At 44.1% G+C, this 20434-nt stretch overlaps 1 protein-coding gene across 2 annotated transcripts in view; it reads right to left on the bottom strand.

The window, feature by feature from the left end:
• The window catches only part of GMPR (guanosine monophosphate reductase), a 45320-nt gene that overhangs the window by 14151 nt on the left and 10735 nt on the right, over positions 1-20434 (bottom strand). For both annotated transcript variants that reach the window (XM_052812705.1, XM_052812618.1), the window contains exons 5-8: positions 16156-16237; positions 13711-13817; positions 8042-8084; positions 1651-1810 (exon numbers count right to left, since the gene is read on the bottom strand). In XM_052812705.1, the coding sequence (XP_052668665.1) occupies positions 1651-1810; positions 8042-8084; positions 13711-13817; positions 16156-16237 (392 nt within the window). The remainder of the gene's footprint in view (positions 1-1650; positions 1811-8041; positions 8085-13710; positions 13818-16155; positions 16238-20434) is intronic.

Genomic DNA, 20434 nt, shown 5'->3' with positions numbered 1-20434 from the left:
GGAACAGGTTGCCCAGAGAGGTGGTAGATGCCCCATCCCTGGAAACATCCAAGGTGAGGTTGGACAGGGCTCTGAGCAACCTGACCTAGTTGAAGATGTCCCTGGTCATTGCAGGGGCGTTGGACTAGATGACCTTTAAAGGTTCCTTCCAACGCAAACTATTCTATGATTCTATGAATCTATGATTCTATGATTTAGGCCAAAGGAGACAGGTGTAAATGCTCCGAAATAGGCTGTATCTTACCACTTTGTAAAGTGCTAGGTGAACTAGTGCACATTTTTATGGTGAATTTTAACTCTTCAGAAGTGACAGACAAAAACCACCACAAAAGCCTATGTCAGGGTGGAGGACAGGAGGTGGGATCAAAGATGCTTTCTACCTAGCATGATGTCTGGGATTGTCGTAGTCCTATCAGCATGTCTCTGTGTCAGAGTGTGAATTCTGTTCTGTTTTCTGCTTTACATTCTGCACTGTCAACTTCACAGTGCTGTAACTCTTAAGCGTGGTAGCAGCTGGACATGTTGGGAAAAAACCCACATGCTGGAATAGTAATAGCAGACAAGGCCAACAAAACCCATCAATCCTGAATGTCTGGAACAGTAGGTAATGTCACTGGCTCTGAGACTCTTACAAACAGCAATTTACCAGATGGGACCAGAGCCTGAACCTACACCAGCAGAGGAGAAGTATCAAAAGCGAACCCTCAATAAACCAGTGTATACTGTAAGACAGGAAGCATTCTCTAATGAAGTATGCAAGAACCATATTGTCTAAGGGCAGTGACTATACCTGCCACTCATAAGAGAAAGACACAGAGGTTTTCTGGAGTCATCTGCTTTTTCAAAAAGTCAAAATTCTTAGCACTTTCTGGAGTAAAATAGCAATGGACAAGAAATTCCTTTGCAAAGCCTGTCTTCCTTTCCTCTCCCTTGAGGATTTTAGTTCAAAACCCAAGCTCCAGCATGCTGCATGATTTGGGACTACTCTGGTGCTCTGTTACCCAAAAAGGGGTGGGAAATCTGCACAGCAGGATTCTGCTGCCTAAGAAGACTGCCCAACAAATACAGGAGGGAGTCCTGGGGCTACTGCCTGTGACTGAGAGTGCTTTGGTGGTCCTGGGCCCTCATTAGTGTTACAGCCGTAACTCAACTCTATACTGGGGAAACCCCAGGTGAGCTTCGCCAATTCACTGAGCACCCACTTTCTGCAAACAGAAGGGAGCATGTGGGCCAGCTGAGAACCCATACACCAACAGGACACCTAACCTGGACAAGCAGAGGGCCAGAAACTGCAGCCTGGTATGACATGTTCTAGCATTTAATTCATACACATCCTGAGAGACCTGTAAGTCAGAACAGTGCCTAATGACTTCCCAGGCCTCGCAGCTAGTGCTGCAGTGACAGCACACTGCACTGGCTGCAACTGAATGAACATGGTTGCTCTCAGCTATCCATCCCCTCAGCTCCTTCTCCCTGTCTCCCCCTTGATGTCATCCTTCCCTCAGATCTGCTGCCATAAGTGTTGGTAACAGCTTCCTAAAGGGGAATAGAGGCATGGGCCTGTATCCAACACATGCCTTTTGCACAATTCCGCTCCAGAAGTTACCGGATGGCTGGCTCACTGCAATTGCTCCTGTGTGGAATTCATACCTGTATTCAGCAACCCCTCCCGCATGCTTCTTCATGGCTGTATCAGAGCTCATTCCATAGAAGAGTTTCACCTTCTTGCCATTCTTTTCCATAATCTCTCCAGCACACTGGTCATGGCCTGCAAACATTCCTCCAAGCATGACAAAATCAGCACCGGCTCCTGTGATAGAGCAAAGTGACATGTAAGAAAGCAGGGAAGGGAGAAAAAGGGTGAAAGACAAAGCAAGAACACAGTGGCCTCCAAAAACAATAGCCAGCCCTAAATAGTTTGGTACAGAAAGTCCCCTCCTGTAATGGATGCAGGGAACTTGCAAGAAATGCTTTACTGAAGAACTGACACATGCTGAATTGTATTTCTCTGGTATTTTAAATGGAAAGATTCCTTTTCTGTTGTGATGACAAAGATATAGATTATTCAACTCCACCCCACACACTTTATTTTCAAATTCAGTTTTAACCCTTTACTTCACAATAGTATCTGAGCGCAGTGCCTTACTAACTACTACTGTGACGGCAGTACGCAGGAGCCCTCATCACAGGGCTGGGACCTGTTGAGCTCAATGCTGTACAAAGGACAGCTCCTACTTCAAGACCTTTCTAGGCTGCAAGGGGTGAGTGGGAATGTACCCTGAAGGAAGGCATACCCATAAATGTAATGTACTCATCCCGACACTGACATAAAACAAGCAGATTTTTTAATGAAATGATGGATTTTTCAAGTCAACCAGCCATATGTATTCAGCGTAGGTCTGGGTGATCCCTTGTCAAAGAGAGCTGGATGGGTCTGCGTTTGGTTCCTGTTGTTTAAAAGCTCTGGGCCAAGGACCACAACCCCTGGGTTCTATGATTCTCTGCATGCACCACAAAGGAGGTCTAACCCATAGCTACAACTCCTAAATATGTTCCAGATACTGAATAACGCTGAATACTCAGTCATGCCCATTCAGTCTGTCCATCTCCCCTGGCTTTGCAAATCATGAAATCAGTTCCACTGGGAGTAAGATCAGGAAGGTTTTTGGAATCACTCTTGATTTTCTGCTGTGATTTCCAGTATTTCCAGCTGGGCTGGAACTATTCCACCAGCAGCTCCTCCTGTGATATTTTGGCATATCTAGTCTTGCATGGAAAAGCTTGGCTTTTACTCTTTCATGAGCCTGTGGTGAACCATCCCTGAAACAAAGCATTTTACTGCTCAGACTTTCTGCTTCTTCAATGTGTATGTGTCAGAACAGGCTTCCCCCCTGCCCAGCTTCTTCCCAGAACTGGCAAAAGAACAGGGTTATAAACCTCACTTCATAGAAAGCAAAAGAGCCTGAACTAACCTCACCCCATTATGAACATGTCCAAACTCTGAGGAGATCCCAGGCTAGGTAAGTCTGGCATTAGGATTTGCCCTGATCTCTGTCGCTATCTAAACAATAGCACTGAACCTTGAAATCTGAAGACTGAAATCATTATCAAATCTGCTCAGCTTCTGCCATCTGTTTAAAAGCTCTGTAGATAAACCTGAATTTGGGAATATTTTGATCTTAGAATACATGACAACTGTGGAGTGTGCACTGATTTATAAAAGCCAGTTCCCTCCCACCACCTCTTTGCCAAAGAGCAGACCTAGCAGCAATGTCTGGGAGCAGAGCACCCAGCTGCTCTGCTGACCTCGCCTCCCTTTGCCTGGTTGTTGTTTGAAAGGAACAGCATGTCCGTAGTAAAGGGATATAAAAAATGAGGCTTGTGCAAAGCTGCTGAGCACATCACAAGCAGTACTTATAGCCAGGCACCCATTCAGGTGTCCTATCATGCCAGCTACCTGGCAGATTTTTCCTGAGCTCTTTTGTTTCAGATAGCTGAGCTTTAAAGCCTCAGTTTGACTCACGTCTGATACTACTATTAACTTTACAAAACCAAAGGGAATGCTCATCCTTTAAGACAATCTCAATTACTGATGGAGAGGTCCTGTTGTTACCTGGCACAATCTTGCTCCACCTTTGCAAAAAATAAGTACCCTGGGAAATCTAGTTGATGTCTTCTTCATGGGTGGAAGAAAACAACATGAGGAAGGAGGGATGGATTTGGGATCAAGGTTTCAAAGAGGGCATTTAAACAAGTCAAAGGCCTGCCAAAGGACACTCTGGAGTCTTTGCCTTGTCAATACTATCCCCTGATCCCTAATTGTAGTCCTGACTCTGGCTGTGGGTCTTACAGCCTCCAAATTATTAATGCAGAACAGTCACATGAACTCTACGCTCCAGAATCACAGCATTTTGGTTCCTGTGCCGTTAAGTATCTATTTATCATTTTTCTTTTGACTGCGTATTTTGGGAAGAAAGCAAATATGTCTGAATTACAGGATTGAAACTCATCCAACTTGAGTAGCTTCAGCAAGCTACAACATAATTCATCAAGCTCTTCCAGAAGAGAGGAGCCATGTTACAGCAGATGCAGCACGTCTAAACATTGGAATGATACATGCTGACTGTCCTGCAGCTCCAGGAATGACAAGCCCATATTAAATATACTTTTTTCCAATGCTCTCCAGAACTTTCCACCCTGCTTCAGTGTTGCAAAGATGTCTGAAAGTCTCAAGTCTGTTCAACTACTTTTGTAGCAGTTAGCATCCAACCAGGAGGCTGTAGTTCTTAGCATGGTATTTCTTTACTTATGCATGTTTTTTTGTATGACCGGAAGCATTGGTGGTATTTGCAACACCCAGCTGTAGTCTTTTGTTTTCAAGTACAGATAGCGTGCCATTATTTTAGGTTGTGGGGCATTGGGAACACCTGGCAACAACCCCCTAGATAATACAGGATGCGATGGGGTGCATTGCATACAAGCATCCCAGTAGCTTGCCCAGAGTTTGCTAGACTTGTCCTCTTTCTACACAATGCCACTTCAATGGCATTGAATCAGCCTATGCTGTATCTGGGCTGATTTTGCCCATTCACATTTCATAGTGCCTTCTCTTTCAAGCCATTACAGAACACGTGTGCTGACACCATCCCAATCTTGCACCACTCACACAGTTCTGCTGAATCTGGATGGAATCCCTCAGATGTCTTTCGTATGCCTGATAATACAAGTTACTGATAACCAGATTGGCTCTGCACAAATTCAGCTGGAGTCAGCCTGGATTTGTAGCCTCGGCAGTCCTCCAGGCAGATGCAGCGTAAGTTAGCCTGGAATCAACATTCACCTGTGCTCCAGCTGAGCCAACAAGCCTTTGCAACAGTAAGTATACACACAGAGCTATTGAAAACAGGAAAAAAAGCCAGTATGATGTGTCAGGTATATTTTGGAACCAGTATATGTCCCCAGTTGACTATTCCACATGATTTTTCCTTCCTTTTCCTTCTCTGCTCCTGTATCTCTTCTCACCACTGCTGTAAGGAACAGCAGTATTGTGTTAAAGATGCTGGCGTAGGATTCAAAAGGCACATTCTGTTCCTGGCTGTGTCACAAAAATATATGTGACCTCAGGCAATTGAACTTAGTATTTCTGTGCTTTGACTTCTCATCTTTAAAAGGAGACAGTGGCGCCTCCCTGGGGCATTCTGAGAAATGTGTTCATGTTATCAGCCTTTCCAAGGGTGCAGTTATGTGAACCATCTGAGAGTCCAACACAAAGTTCTTTCATACTTTCTCTCATTCCTGCATCAAAACACCTCTTTTCTTCCTGATCAACCTACATCTTTTCCATTATCCTCTCCAATATCCAGACAGCAGTGACATCTTCAGTTTCCTAAATCCATAAAAGGTTCCCATCCAGCAGTACCAGAATTCCAGCAGTCTCTCCCAAAGTATCTGTCACTCCTGGCATTTTTGTCCCCCAACTTCAGTGCTTCTCTGTTCCTTGCTTTTTTAAATAGGCTTCTACCTTGTTTCCCCTCTGACAAAATGCCCAGTCTGTCTCTGACTCCTGACACCAGTCAATGGTGTCACCTTCCACTTGTAAAGCTTCTCAGGATCTTCTTCATGGTTCTTCACAACTCTTCACTTGCACTCAACCCACTCTACTCCTGTTCCCATGAACTTGCCTCCTCCGGTCACATGTTTAGCCATTTTTCAATGCTAGTCTTCAGATCTGGGACTCCCTCACACTTTTTATGACTCAAATGGCTGCTTTGTCACTGCTTTATAATGAACACCTGAACATCCCTTTCTGAAGACTTTACAATGATCTGCCTAAAAGAGATAGTACAATCACTTTAACAAAAGTCCTCTTTGGCTCTTTTGTCCAATGCTTTGTCCAGGCCTCCAACCCCAGGTGAAATTGTACATCTGTATGTTTTAGCACCCAGCCTCTGCTATCCAATATATTTATGTAACTCCTCTCCCCCAAGAGGGTCCCAGCAAGCGCAGAGGTCTGTGCTAGACAATTCAGTATCAGTATCAAGGCTTTGGCTTGTAAAGGCTGGGCATGGGGCTCACACAGCCAATCACCTCAACAGCATTCAATAAACACTGATAGTAGTAACATTATCTAGAAGCTTATTTTGCCACCCACCTTTGACAAATGCACACCTGGCTCCAGTTAGTGAGATGTCCGCAGTGTGTCTACCTCAGTGATGCATAACCAGATATGGTAAGTTTATTGCCTCAGGGTAATCTCTATCAGTTCCAGCCCTGTACCTGTGACACACAGGTCAGACTGATCTGTCTGGCCTACTGTCAGAGTAGAACTACTGCCTGTATAATCTCAGCTTTCTGACGCTCCTCTGTTGCAGGGTCAACCCATGGTAGCCTTCGAACACGTACCACTGTGAATCCCGGCACCTCCCGACAATGAGCAAGGCCAGAATCTGCGCCTTCACAGGTTTCAAGCCAGTTTCTGTTCAGTTAGCCCAAAGAGACTACAAGGACTCTTCAGACTTGCTATAAACATCACAAAGGAAAACATTTTAAACACTTTGAAGTTGCTTCCTGTTGTTCTAACTTCTGGAAACGCTCTTGTTGAAAAAAAGACCTTTTCCACGGGCCAGGTTTCTGTGCAGGCAGCTGGGAGTGCAGTCAGGTCACAATCCCAGTTAAGCTCCCAGCGGCAATGCCAGCAAGAACCAGAACAGTGGAGGAGCCAGAGAAAGTCAGGCAGAACAAAGGCCTCACTGCAGGCGGCACGAAGTCAGAGTGGGCTGGGCTGAGGCGAGGTCGGCTGTTTTTTTAATACAATCTTGTTGTCAAAGAGGGTGGATGCCGCTGTTTTTCTATGTCAGAATCACCCAACTGGAACTATCTATTCCCTACGTCACATCACCCACTGGGTAACACAAGGGTGGTGTGAAATCCTGTGACTGAGCAGATTCCTTGCTGGTAGCAATCACTCCATGGCTGTGCCTGAAAATCTCTAATTAAGTTTTCCTTGTCATCTGACCTGCCTAAAAACAGGAGCTGTCTGCAAACTTAGAAGACAGATTTTGGTTTCAACCTTTCCAGGAGGCCCAGAGTTTTTCTTGGCAGGTCTGTAATCTGAGTTTAGGCCTGCCCTGCTTTCCATACTTGCAAAGCTTCTTGCCAAGCAGACATGCTGTATCATAATGTCCTAGCTCTTGCATCGTACCGCCCTGAAATCCCAATGAGAGACTCTGCTGTCCCACTGTATTCTGGGTATTACTCCACGGTGACATCTCCAAAGGGTCTGGCATTTTGAGGGGTGGGACAGTGTCTTTAAATGTCCTGTCAGCCCAGGATGCATTTAGCGCCTGGTTCACATAGGCTGCTGCAACAAGGTTATGGCTAAGTGACAATCCTGACCTCGACCCCCCATACTGATGTAACTTTCACGTCCAACAGAAAATACTCACAGATTAAATTCTCTGTTCTATCAGCAAGAGCTAGTGCAATTCACCGAAGCTAACGGCATGAGAGCAAAATCTGTTAATTATTAACTTAGATGTTTTAGACATCTGCTCAGCTCTAGGGGATACAGTATAAATAAAATCTCATCTCTTCAAGCGGACAGCTGATCCCAAGAACATCTCCAGGGATCTGGCCTGCGTTTTTGTTTTGGTCTTCTGTCCAACACACATTCCACCATCTCTCCATCCATTCAAGGCCCAGGTCAGCCAGCTCTGGCAATGTTACAGGCATCTTTGAACCCTACTCAAAAGAAACCCTTATCAGTTTTCTTTGTATTACTGTCCCAGTGGCTGTATCCCATGCACACCTGGCAGATAGTTTCTAAACAGGACTTCGACCGCTGTACGTTTTGCGCTGCAGAATTTGCACTGTCTGGTCCAAAGAGCGCATTCGGGTCTGGCGTATTAATTTCACCGGAGTCACCCACGGGGACGAACGTAACCTACTGCTGATAACATTCGGGGTCAAACTGACTCCCGCATCGGTGCTGACGGTGCTGGGGACACGGGGGTGTAACGGGTGGCAGACACACCGTCCTTACCAAACGCTTTGGCGACATCTCCCGGGCAGCTGCATCCCCCGTCCTGCGTGAAGAAAAGGCGACAGTGAGTGGCGGGAGCTCGCCCAGGGACCCCGCGACCTGCCGCAGAATGGCCCCTGCTCAGGGACGGCGGGTCAAGAGCTGGCGGCGCACCACCGGTATGCGTCGTCTCGGCGGAGTTTTTAGGGAAGCCGTATTACCCTTTCTATTGCTTTCCTTCTTTGGGGTCACTTACAGTCTACTGAAAATACCACCGCGGTAACAGCAGCAATGCAAATTCCTGACTGCAATTTCCTAAATCCCGGAAACTGGAAAACAACACCTCCTCTGATGATCTGAATCATTCCCTGCCATTTTAATGAAAGGCCGTGTGATGCAGAGGTACCACAAACCCCTACCTTAAACCACCAAAGACATTTAAAGTAACTTTCTCAGCAGTTTACAATACATCAAAAGGTCACAGAGGGAGGGGTGAGGAAATACACCACCAGCTATGTTGGATTTTGATCTGATAATCTCTAAGCAAATTGGGTAGTCTAATCTTTGGTAAATGAAAATGAATCTCTCATCATACTCACTGTTTGCTATGGGTCTGGTAAGGAAACAGCAGCACTTTGAGATCTTTAGCATTTTAGACCTATGTGTTTCGGTTTCAGTGCAGAGCAAAGAAGTGGCTGATGAGGGGGTTTCAGTTGAGGGGAGGGAAGTTATGTACGTGTGATAGGGCTGTAAAAAACGAACAGCACATAGCAGAGCTCATCATGTGCTATGGTTCTTTAGGTTTTGTAAAGGTCTGAGCATCAGATGAAAGATCCTTCTACTCTACACAGTCATTGTACCAAGAGGGCTCCCCATTCCTTTGATGATCGGGGTCCGTTGCAGACTGCCGACTGCCTTCCTGCTTTTGAAGCTACTCCCCAGACTGTACGGTTACTTCATTTTGTTTCACCTCCCTGTTGGCAGAAATGCATGCCTGTGTATGACCTGTGGCTGAGCACAGCCAGACACCCCCACCATCAGCCATTTTAGAGCTGGCTTTCGCAGGCAGCTGGCAACAGGGCTGAGTGTTAGAACCTCTGTGTGCAGAAAAGGATTCAGACACAAACCGAGCAGGTGGATCCAAAAGTGAGTGGCTTTTCAAAGGGCATCCCACTGCAAACAGCGCCTGGTAGAACTTTAAAGGATTTATTCCATTTGCTGATAACCTCTAGCACATTATGCCTTTTGTTGGGCTAGACACTCTTGCTGTCAGCTCCAGAAAGGAGTGCTGGGCTGACAGCTAAATCTCTCTCCCCTGTTAAGGGCTCTGCTTGTGCAATTCTCTCCCTCTGACAAGTCTGTCAGAGCCTGGAGGAGGGTGTGCATGTGTGTGCATGTGTCAGGGGAGGAAGAGCCGAGGTAGAAAGAGGGGTCTAATAATCTTCAAAGAGTAGTGTCAGGAATTTGCCTGACTCTTACTGTCTGACTGAGACAGGCTGGCTATGAATGCTCTCTGGTAGATGGGTTTCAGTCTGTTCTTGTTGGGTGGCTCAGTGTCTGACTTTTGTAATTAATCCACTAGTGGCAGTGATGGAGGCTTTATGCTTTCGGAAGTACCACAGTGATGTGGGCCTTAGTGTATAATCATTAATCATTGGCTTCAAAAAATATCACTTTGAATGTCACCAAATTACAAAATGCTGAGCAGATTAAGAGACTTTCCCAAAAGCTCATGAGTTACCATTTAAGATAAAAGGAACCGACGGTGATGATTCACAGCACTTCTTTATCTGTAGATGTCTCCACTTACTTCACATAAGCAGGTAAATTTAATGATTCACAGAAAAGGAAACTAAACGGGGACATACAAAGCACTTATGCCAGAAGATGCTATATAATAAAGCCATATGCATTAAACCACTTCATTCCATGTGAAAAATCAAGTGCTCTGTTTAGAAAATAAAACTGTGCTTCTGCTGCATTGTCTGGGAAGCTTCCCCTTGCAATTCAGCTCATCCCAACAGGGGCCTGGCTCTGGACTCAAAATGAATTGTTGCACTCCAGTCACAGAGCTTGTTGCAGGCTCAGCCTTTACCTCAGAGCCCTGGGGAAATGCATCTGTACAAATCCCCCTGTGAATTCAGGAGAACTGGCATGATTCTGAAGTAAGCCTACTGGAAAGGGTGGCCATGAGGCCTGCAGAGGGCATGATTCTGAGACAACTAAGTGCTAAGCTGAAGTAGAGGGGAAAACAGCTTTCCAGTCAACAGAATTATTTTAACATGGCTAAAATAATGTTATCTTCCCCAGTCTTGTTCTCCGAACACATAAACCATTTTACAACAACAAAATTTAGCCTGAGGAAAAGAAATACAGTATGGAAAACCAGTATGAACCGGTTGAATATTTAATATTATATGCAACTTATAAGTTTATAAATATGATTTATATGTTTCAAGCAACCTTTATAATAAGCTGTATAACCAGCCCTTCCTAAAGTATCAGCAAACAGATAGCTATTTTTTATGCAGAAGATATATAAAGTATGTGGCATATACAGCAGTAGAAACAATACGTATGGTGCTTTATTCTGAACTACATATGCTGGGCATATTTCTGTGTGGAAGGTGTTCTGTGGGGAGGAAGAGATGGTATGGCAGTAGCTGGGTGAAGAACCCCTTAGTCATCCTTTTCATTGAATGCTGGTGGCCCATCACCCAGGCAGGGTGAAGGGGAAATAGGGACCTCTGTCAAATGATAGCCAAATGAGAGAGGACACATGCAAGGCTGCTTTCCATTCCCCACATTGCTGGCTTACTAGAACACGTGACTGCCTCTCTATCCAGCAGAGTAGTTCTCTGACCTACAAGAAAGAGAAACTTTATCTCAAGTAGGGCGTTTCTGAAGGAGCTCTTCTGCTAAATGGCCCCTCCACCGTAACTCACTGCTGCACCTTCTCAAGGCTAATGGATTAGTGAGAATGAAAATTGAGAATATTGGCTCCCAGACAAATAGCACAGGACAGAAACAGGGCGTGTATCTTAGACAGGGTTTCCTCTCTTCTTTCAGTGAGTCATGAAAGATTCATTTCTGAGGTGAGCTTTGAGTTTTAAAGATAATTTAGCATGAGGAAAGTAACTGGTGCAATTTCACCTCCCCTTCTCTGTGTAAGTGACTCTAGAGAGACACCAGGCGTTCACTTGAACTATCATGTTTGCCTAAAAATTGTCACCTCCTTTGTCAACGTATCAGCTCCAAAAATCATACGTGATCACTTCAGTAATACAAACATTTAAAATCCCGGTTTGTGCTGCCACCCTAGCAGAGCTACTGCAGAATGGGCTTCAAGTGTGCTGTGTTCCTTGTATGCCTGTACTGTGCTCAGCACCATCACTTTCTCATTCCATGAGTGGGACTTCTTTCCTTTCAGACATAAGCTGAGCCAAAGTAACAAGAAAGAGGAGCAACTCGGTGAAGGTACTGGACAAGACAGAAGTGGATGCAAGAAAGCACCCCAGGGGATTAACCCATATCACACCATCAGCTATAATCTACATGAAGACAGGTGGTAGGCTTTGAATCTTCTCACAGCCTTCCTGCTAGTTCCAGATCAATATAACAAAAAACTGCTGGACATATTTTCTCCTGCCAAATTGACGTAGATAGCTGTGGTAATACTCTGACTGAGAGGTCTCCTTTGGCTCAGGCAGGGTGTGCCCGTTCCTGAATCTACATAATGACAGTAGTGAGACATTTTGAGGGATGCCATGTATACTTGTTGCCACTAGACCCAATTATATACTTAGGCTTGCTCCCATATGGTGTTTTTCGCTCAGGAGGATACCTCTCTTTTGTGATACTCTTGTCAGAGCTCTGGCCGTGACCATGCAGTCCAGCCTTTTCTTTCCCCAATAAAGACACCAATACCTATCTGAATGCTGCAGAATTCAGGCATAATATCCTCACCCTTGCTTTAGTCCCCTTAGCTTGGGTGACAGAGTTGAGTTGCAGTGGTGTTAGAGACCCCAGTTACAGCTGAAGGTAATTATCTTGGCCCAGATGTTGTAGCAGACAGGTATTAAATTGCCCTCCTATACTCCCCCTGTAATGGCTAGGGGGTTGTCAGGTGTGGGCTCACTGAAACCAGTAAGACCTAAGCAGGTCAGGAAGCAATCCATCCCCAAAGCAGGAAAGGAGAGGAGGAATAGCACAGAACCGTCTCATTTTTCAACAGTCTAAATACACACTCCCTGTTTTCTTGTAAAATCAGGATAATAACATTCTTTTGAGGGTTGCTAGCAGAAAATGATTATTGCAAAACTAGGATGGGTCTCTGAGCACCACTGCTAGGATGACACCTATAGTTATCCAGCCTTCATAGTAATGAGTCAGTCTTTCATGCTCTATTGCACACATGTTCTCTTGTCTGCTATAGACATAAACATTTGTAATACTGCCCAAGTCATAAAATCACAGACTGCTTTTCTTTTTTTCTGCAAAATTCATCTAGGGGAGCCATGGAGAGGAGGGAATGCATATGCATTAACAATAAAGAGCAAGGGGGATCCAACTGTAACACATACTTGTTTTCCTGCTCCATTAGACCCACAGCTCCAGGAAATACAGTCAAACCCTTTGCCCATCCACAGTTTGTTCTCCTCTCCCCTCCTTCCTCAACAACACAACGCACCTCGCTCCTCACATGGATACTAGTCACAACTTGGTCAAACAAATCAGGGCCTTCCAGCAATTTCACTTGGCAGTAGATCTAAAATTCAGTATGTGGTCTTCTAGGGCCGCAGAGGGAGACTGTTGGCTGTGAGGGTACCTGTGAGCACAGCACGCTGGTTAGCCCCTATGCCTTCCTGATTACCAGCTGCCTCACAGGCAGCCTGCAGAGACTGTGCAAGCCTGACAGAGTCAGGAGCTCACTGGCGGGCTGGGCATGCCTAAGCACACACACAGGACCTTTGGGTGCTGCAGGCTGCAGTCTGGCTCAGTCTGAGGTCATGCTTACAGATTTACCTTTTCTATGCGAGCTGAATCCGGTCTTGCTGGTAGAGTGGAAGCTGCCATTAGCAGGCAACACAGATACATGCTCTTTTTTCTCCACAGGCTCATTATTTCCCCAGAGCTTTGTGAGAACATAAGCGGCTCGCATGCCAGCTATGCTCAACAGAGCCACCTCTGAAACGCTCCTGCCCCTGCACAGACAGCTCTGAGGATGCTATCTGAAGCAACTCAGCTACTACGGCACAGACGGGCTCATATCATTTTACCTTGTACTCCCCTCCACTGCCTGCCTGTCTCTCAGTCCCACTCTCTGGGGAAAGCCATGTTTACGTTTCACTCATTTTTCAGAAATCTTTCATAGGAATTACTGTTTGGTTCAATGTGAAAACACTATCAAGCTTCCTATTCTGTTCACATAATGGCTTACTCCATTCAGGAGCAAGAAGTAGCTTTCCAAAGGCACAAACAGGAGTGAGGTGCCCAAGCCTTTTTAAACATTAGAGGGAGTTGGTCTCTTTACATTTAAATCCCCACTGACTACCCTAGGAGCTAGTGTAGAGGTCAACTGGAGATGACGGAAGGATAGCCTTTAACATGCAGGCTACTGGACTGTTAGATTCTCCTGTTCCACAACGATTTGCACAGTGGGAATCTGAGAGTAGATGACATTTACTTACAGAGATGATATGTCCTTTCAAACCATGTGCTGAGTCTGCACACTCAATAACAGCACTTAGCTGTGGATAGCCCACCCCCGTCTTAATCCGAGTGGTACACACAGAACCTAGACAAGAGAATGAGAGGAAAAAACATAGCCCATTAGGCTGACAGAAAAGATACAGCTTGTTTTCTTTTTCTTGTGGAAAAAATGTGTTTCTAACCGTATTATTTTTTTCCCTCAAGAAGTCTCTATTGCCAATGTTGGCTTCTCACGGATAAAAGGAACACATAGGAACTTGAGTTTTGAAATGCTATCACACCACTTCATGGGAGCTGTAACTGAGCTGACTAATATCCCCCCTTTCTTCTCCAGGGCCACAATTCCCAGTTTAGGTCTCATCAGTAAGGCTTCCCGGTGAGGGAATCACTGCATCTTGAGAAAGCAAATCTGACTGAGGTGCCTGAAGGGAAGGGGGACAAAAGGACCAGAGTCACAACCTGTTGAGACTCAGCAGCAGCATTTAATACCTGAATATTTCTTTCAATAAATATCTCTATCTCTTTTCTATATATGTTTTTAAAAACAATTCTTGGGGAAAACCTGTGCTTTTATTTTAGTTTTTGTGGCAATTTTCCACAAGGGAGAGAAACCCATCTTTTGCCTAATACTTAAAGCAGAAATATTTGGTTGATTGCAAAAGTTGGGAATATAAGAAAATCAGCACACAGCATTTAAAAAGTGAGATAAGTAATCATCAGAAAGCTGTATAGTGTATTATTACAGAAAATATACTAGTTATATCTGACTATTAAACTATAGTATTTATACACATACATGATGCATGTATATATGTATATATAAAAATAAAGGTATATACATAAATATAAAAAACCCACTTCAATTATAGTTCAACATGGTAACATGGCTATAGATCTTTTGGAATATCTTCTCTATTTTTCTCCTCAAATTAAGAGTCAAATGAGGAGTGCTTTTTGCCAGGCCAGGTCTTATAACAATTTCAAAACAGATTCTAAACCAAATGCAGTAAAATCTGGATCCCTTCACCCAGCTGATATCCAGGTATACTCAAGCTCCCAGTAAAGTAAAAGTTTCCAAAGAACTTTTAAATAACTGACAAGGTGAAAACACTGAGAAGTATTTCTGCAAAGTAGGAAGAAAAACAGTTTTGAAATAATCTCCACAGTGTATATACTTATATATGTAATGCTTTATAATAAATCACTGTCATTTTCCACAGGATGGACCATTATCTGGAAAAGAGCCTCAAGACCTCATCTTCTGTGAGGAACATTTGTTACTTGTAGTTTTGGGTGGTCAACTTGTACAGATCTGTTCATGAAGATCTCCAGGGAGGGCTATACAGCATTTACTCCTAACTATTTCCACTCTGAGGCTACAAACTATAATAATTTTTCTTTTATATCTGAACTTGCCTGTGACAATTGCACCACATCATCTCTGTTGTTTATTTTTCATATATTTTGCAGTATTTATTGTTGATTGCTGTCTTCCTGGGCACAACTGCAGCCTTTATTACATCGTTTGCCCTGCTCAAATTATCCATTAATGGACCATAATGATTTGGCATTGTAGAGTAAACAATCTGCCTGCACTGCATTGGCTGATCACAGCTATACTGTCAGTGGCACTTGTGTTAGCCAGTTTAAAATCTAGCCCATGTATGGTGACCTCAGCTGCAGTCTAAGAAGAAAATCACAAGAGGAAGGAGCACATGAAGAAATGCACAAGGAAGGGAAAGAAAAAAGGGAAGACAGTATGTCAGTATATGCCAGACAACAATATTAGGGAAGGTGGGAAATACACTGTAAGAAGTTTAGGGTCCTCCCATTTATCCATGGGAATGTTACAGTGATAGGTAACATATAAGTGCATTAATGTAAGTTTTAGCTCCCAGGCAAAAGTAACAGGTAGAGGCAATGTTATCCATACCTCACAATTAATTAATCCCATTTCATCTTTGAAGACATTGACAAGATGGGCAACCTCAGCTTAACAGAACACAAATCATAAAGCTATTTAGAAACCTATCATTCCTCAATATAAGTGGATACCTGAACACAGTTATCTTTTGAGCTTTAGCTGAGATGACTCAGCCCCTTTTCAACAGGTTAGAAAAAGTGCTCCTAAACACAACACACATTATCAGTGATAATGTCAGCAACTCAGGCAACTCAGTGCTTCCAATAATAGGCATCTTCACTGCCAGAAGATGCAATATGTAACACTATGCAGTATGAAACACTAGCACCCTGCCCATGTATTTCTTAAATATACTATGTGCAAGGGCACTGTTACTTTATTGACCTGAGTGGGTCTGGGCATCCTAACGGGCAAGCAAACAGCATTATACACAGGTTCCACCTGAACAACTCCTCCACCGTTACCATAAATCACCTTTATTTGACTGGATTTGACTTACCTGGTCCAATACCCACTTTAATAATATCTGCTCCAGAAAGAATAAGTTCTTCTACCATCTCTCCTGTCACCACATTGCCTGCCTAGACAGAAGGAACAATATCACATATACGGGAGATTTCAAGACTACTGCATTAAAGACTAACAATGATAATGTAGCATTTTATCCAGAGCTTTTACAAGTTGAACTATATAGAGTCAGGAAGAACATAGTTCACCATATTGTTAGTTGTGCATGCCACAGAGATTAAACGAATCATACAGGTACATTCTCAAGTCAAACAAATTTCATGATTGGTCCAGTAAACCCTGATCCTTAAGATCCCATCAGGATATCTGCTTTGTCTTCCATCCCCCTAATCCTCACCCAGAGGCTCTCAACCACATCATCCCTAACCGTAAGGGCTATACAGTCAAACTTCTCCCTTACATGCAGTGCAACTCCTCCAACTCTCCTGCCCTGCCTATCCCTCCCAAACAGTTTATAGCCCTCCATCCCATTCGCCTACCTCACTTTGTGGGAAGATGTTCAGATCTTATTCAAAACCCTGGCAAATCTCTTTTTCCTTTAGGATTTAGTATTTTGAGTACTGAAAGAGTAAGGAAGGTACTATTCTTGTCGTTTTGTACGTTGGTGCCAAAATTGGTATGTACATTCCAACTATGTAAATAAGGGCATTTATACCATATACATTCATTTGGTTGTGGTGATGCCAGAGGTGAAATAAAGGGGTTTGGTTCCCTCTGCATGAACTTTGCGGAGATGTAGAGAGCATGCTGTTTATGTTGACGTCTTCTTCTTGGAAAGTCATGAACTCTTTTGTGTTCTTTACCGTATTATATAAAGAACATATAATAGGTACAGTGCTGCCAGCTAAGTGCTGCTTCCTTTCTGTTCAGTGGTAATTTGTTATACTAAGTGTTGTATACTCCAAGGTGGGGTGATGGCAAGCATGCTGCTTACAACATTAAGAAAGCAGTTTACGTCTGAAAGGCAGATGACTACCTGTGCAGTATGACACACAGCACATTACAACTTGGTGAAATACTGGAGTACATGCCACAGATTCATAAACAGGAATGAACGGGTATTAAAGTCAGTGGCTCCATGAGATTTGGGATCAAATATGTATTTAACTTAAACAGCAGTGTCTTCTTATTAGCAGAGCATAGCAAGTTGTCAAACTGTCTCTTCAGAAATGCTAACCAGACGTTTAATGTTAAGTTACTGCTAGAGAATGTTGGAACTGCATGTGTTGATTCAAAATTCTCATCCTAGCAGGGAAAAGCACTTATGTCCCCAGCATACATTTTTTCCTGGAATACATGTACACACATCAGTGGTTTCTGTCTTTCTGAATCTGCAGATACTTAACAAATTTTCAGGGAAGACGTGGAGCTCTACATAGCAGACTTCAACCTGCTGATGACAGGCTTGCTTCTTTTAGGTACCTTTTGCAGACCTCAGAAAGCACAAAAAAAACCCACTACGAGAGAGGCACAGCTATCGGTATGTGAAGAGACCCTAGTATCACAGCTGAAGAGCAGAGAAAGCTGTTTTCTCACATCCAGCTGAACTCTACTTCCACTGAAACCAATGCTTGCTTTATCATTGATGCCCGTAGGACAGCTGAATAGAGGCAAAAGGGCTGTTGAAACCCCCACCTGTAAGGTAAAGCCAGAATACTTCAACCAAAAAAAAGTCTGAAAAGATTAATATAGAAAGACTGAGACTATGGTGATGAAACCCCCTTAAAATTAACTAAGAATATAAAGCAAGTAAAGTAATCAGAACTTGTACAAAGAAGCCACTACAGACAATACATTTTGTAGTGTATTTGGGCAGGGAAGTAGTCAGGGAACACACTAATTGGTGGGAGTATTGTATTAGTGAAAACCATGCTCCATGCTCGTCTTAACGATGAGCCCATGTACCAATGCATTTCTAATCAGCTGCAGAACTGGCTTTCTTGAAAGAGATATAGCCCAGTAATTACCTTACTGCTAATCTAGCTTTGCTACCCCGGCAGTAAAATAACAGAATCAGTAACAACTGAAAGTTAGGTAAACTACCATGCTTTCAGTGCTGTCCATTCTTAGGGGCTACAACAAATTACCCTGGCTGTGGGCCTGGCCTTACACACTCAGGGCAACATTCAGCTGTACCATCACTCAGTCTGAGGTTTCAAGTGAGCGTCACCCTGGCTCATTCCAGCACTATCCAGGATGACTGAACTGTGGGTCAGACCTGAGGGAAATCCTGGCCTCAGAAAAGTCAAAGGGAGTTTCACTACTGACTTAAATGGGATCAAGATTTCACCTAACAGGATTATAAAGGCTACAGCTTCTCTGACAGAGATACAAAATTAGTGAACACAGTAGGGCAGTGCCTCTGAATTTCAGTCAGGCATTTGATACTGTGCCTCATAAAAGCCTGCTATAAATATCGACTCACACTGACTAAGACAGGAACACTGCTGCACTGATTGAAAGCTGCTGGCAAATGGCAATGGATCAAGCTGGGGAGAAGTGTCTGTGACAACAGTTCTCAAACTTTCTTCTTGTATCCTAGAGGAAAGCACAGTCTGTGCCTCCACACTATCAGGAATACTGCCAAAGGACACTTCCCACCCACCAAAGCAAGGGGTGCTTTACCGTAAGATGGAGAGATGATGCCCTTTGCGAGGCTGAGCCATACCAGGTGGGTGTTTGCACTCAGTATTGTGCCTGACCCAAGACAGCCTCGGCAGCATCGCTGTCTCCTACCCTGGGATCCCAGCCGGCCTCTGCTCCGAGACCCCAGACCTGGTGGACATGCCATGACTGGACTGACTCTGCTGCTTGTTCCAGACATAAACTGGGAGCAGTCTGCATGGCCTTCTCTGACTGAATTCTGCCTCCACTAAGGCCCTGAGAAGTTCTGCTACTGACTCCAAGGGGAGCAACAGTTTCTGGCTCCCGCTGTTTCCCTCTGCTCCTGCTTTGCAATTCCGCTTGCCTCCCTCTCTGATCCACATATTGTGGGTGCTACTGCATCTGCAAGTGTGCTCCTGCCCCAGCCTTTTCCTTCCTGCCACACTCCCTGCTCCCCCCCCAGGGTTTCTTCTGTATAATGAACAAAGAACACTACGAAAAGAAAAATTCAGGATAAAAACTTGGCAAAGCTTGCTGGCAAAGATATCTTAGCTTCCTAAACAGACTTCCAGTGAAATGGAAGAACCCTAACATCTACAATTACACTAATAAATAAAGACTACGCTTACTGTAATATAAAGGCTCTGACCCTCCATCATGAATGTCAACTGAAGTTTTGCTTTACACTTCAGCAAGTAGGCACAACCCAAGCACATGATGCTGTGCTACAGCAAAACACCCCACTAGATCATTAATCTTGATTCTGGGGGGCAGTGCTGCATTTGTGAAACACTTGGGAGACTTGAATACTGCTTCTTCCTCCATCCTCAATCTAATGAGTGACTTAAGGCAAGTCATGCTGTACCTTTGTGCCCCTGTCTGTCTTCCCTATCCTTTGTGCTCCATGGAGAAATTTATCTTCTTTGTAAACTAGTATGAAAGGCAGGAGTGGAAAGAGCTTGTGTCAGAGCCAGACAGAAGAAAATAAGGTAATGTGATTAGAAAAGCTAGTATTTAAAAAGTCAAAACCATGTATTTGAAAGGTTGTTACTGCACTGGAGTATCAGCTACAGAGAGTACTACGTTAATCACAGTTGCTTCGCACATCACCTTTCAGCCTCAGAGCTGAACCCATTACATGGCCTCTGGGAACATACATTCCATGAGACCCGGGGTTGGGTTACTGTTATGTACTGCACTGCAGCTGACTGTGGAATGAATGGTCATGCTGAGGAAAGCAAACAAGACAGCCTGCAAGGTCCTGGAGATCACTTTCAGCTATGAGAAAGCTTCTTTATTTTTATACCTTCTATTTAACTGCTAACCCTTTTGTTTGAAAGCCACGATAGCAGAGAGCATACTGCAGGCATAGCACAGAGACATCAAAGCAGACAGAACAGGTAGCAGCAGGACATGTCTTCCAGAGCATCATAAAGAGGACCCTAGATGAGCTCCTGCATTTCAGCCAGGAATAGCTTCAAAAGGCCATTTTGGCACAGAGTGTAAAGTAAACTCATTTGGAAGTGGGGTACAGGTGTGTGTCCCTAGTTGAATCAGAGACTCAGGGACTGCACAGACTCTGGAGGCTTTGGAAAACAGAAGGTTTCTGAACACCCCAAGTTTGTTAGCATGCTTTTAGGAATGGA

This window comes from Harpia harpyja, chromosome 1 (assembly GCF_026419915.1).
Source record: "Harpia harpyja isolate bHarHar1 chromosome 1, bHarHar1 primary haplotype, whole genome shotgun sequence".
In the NCBI taxonomy this organism is placed as follows: domain Eukaryota; kingdom Metazoa; phylum Chordata; class Aves; order Accipitriformes; family Accipitridae; genus Harpia; species Harpia harpyja.
Note: the sequence above shows the minus strand (reverse complement) of the source record. Positions and strands in the feature narration are given on the sequence as shown.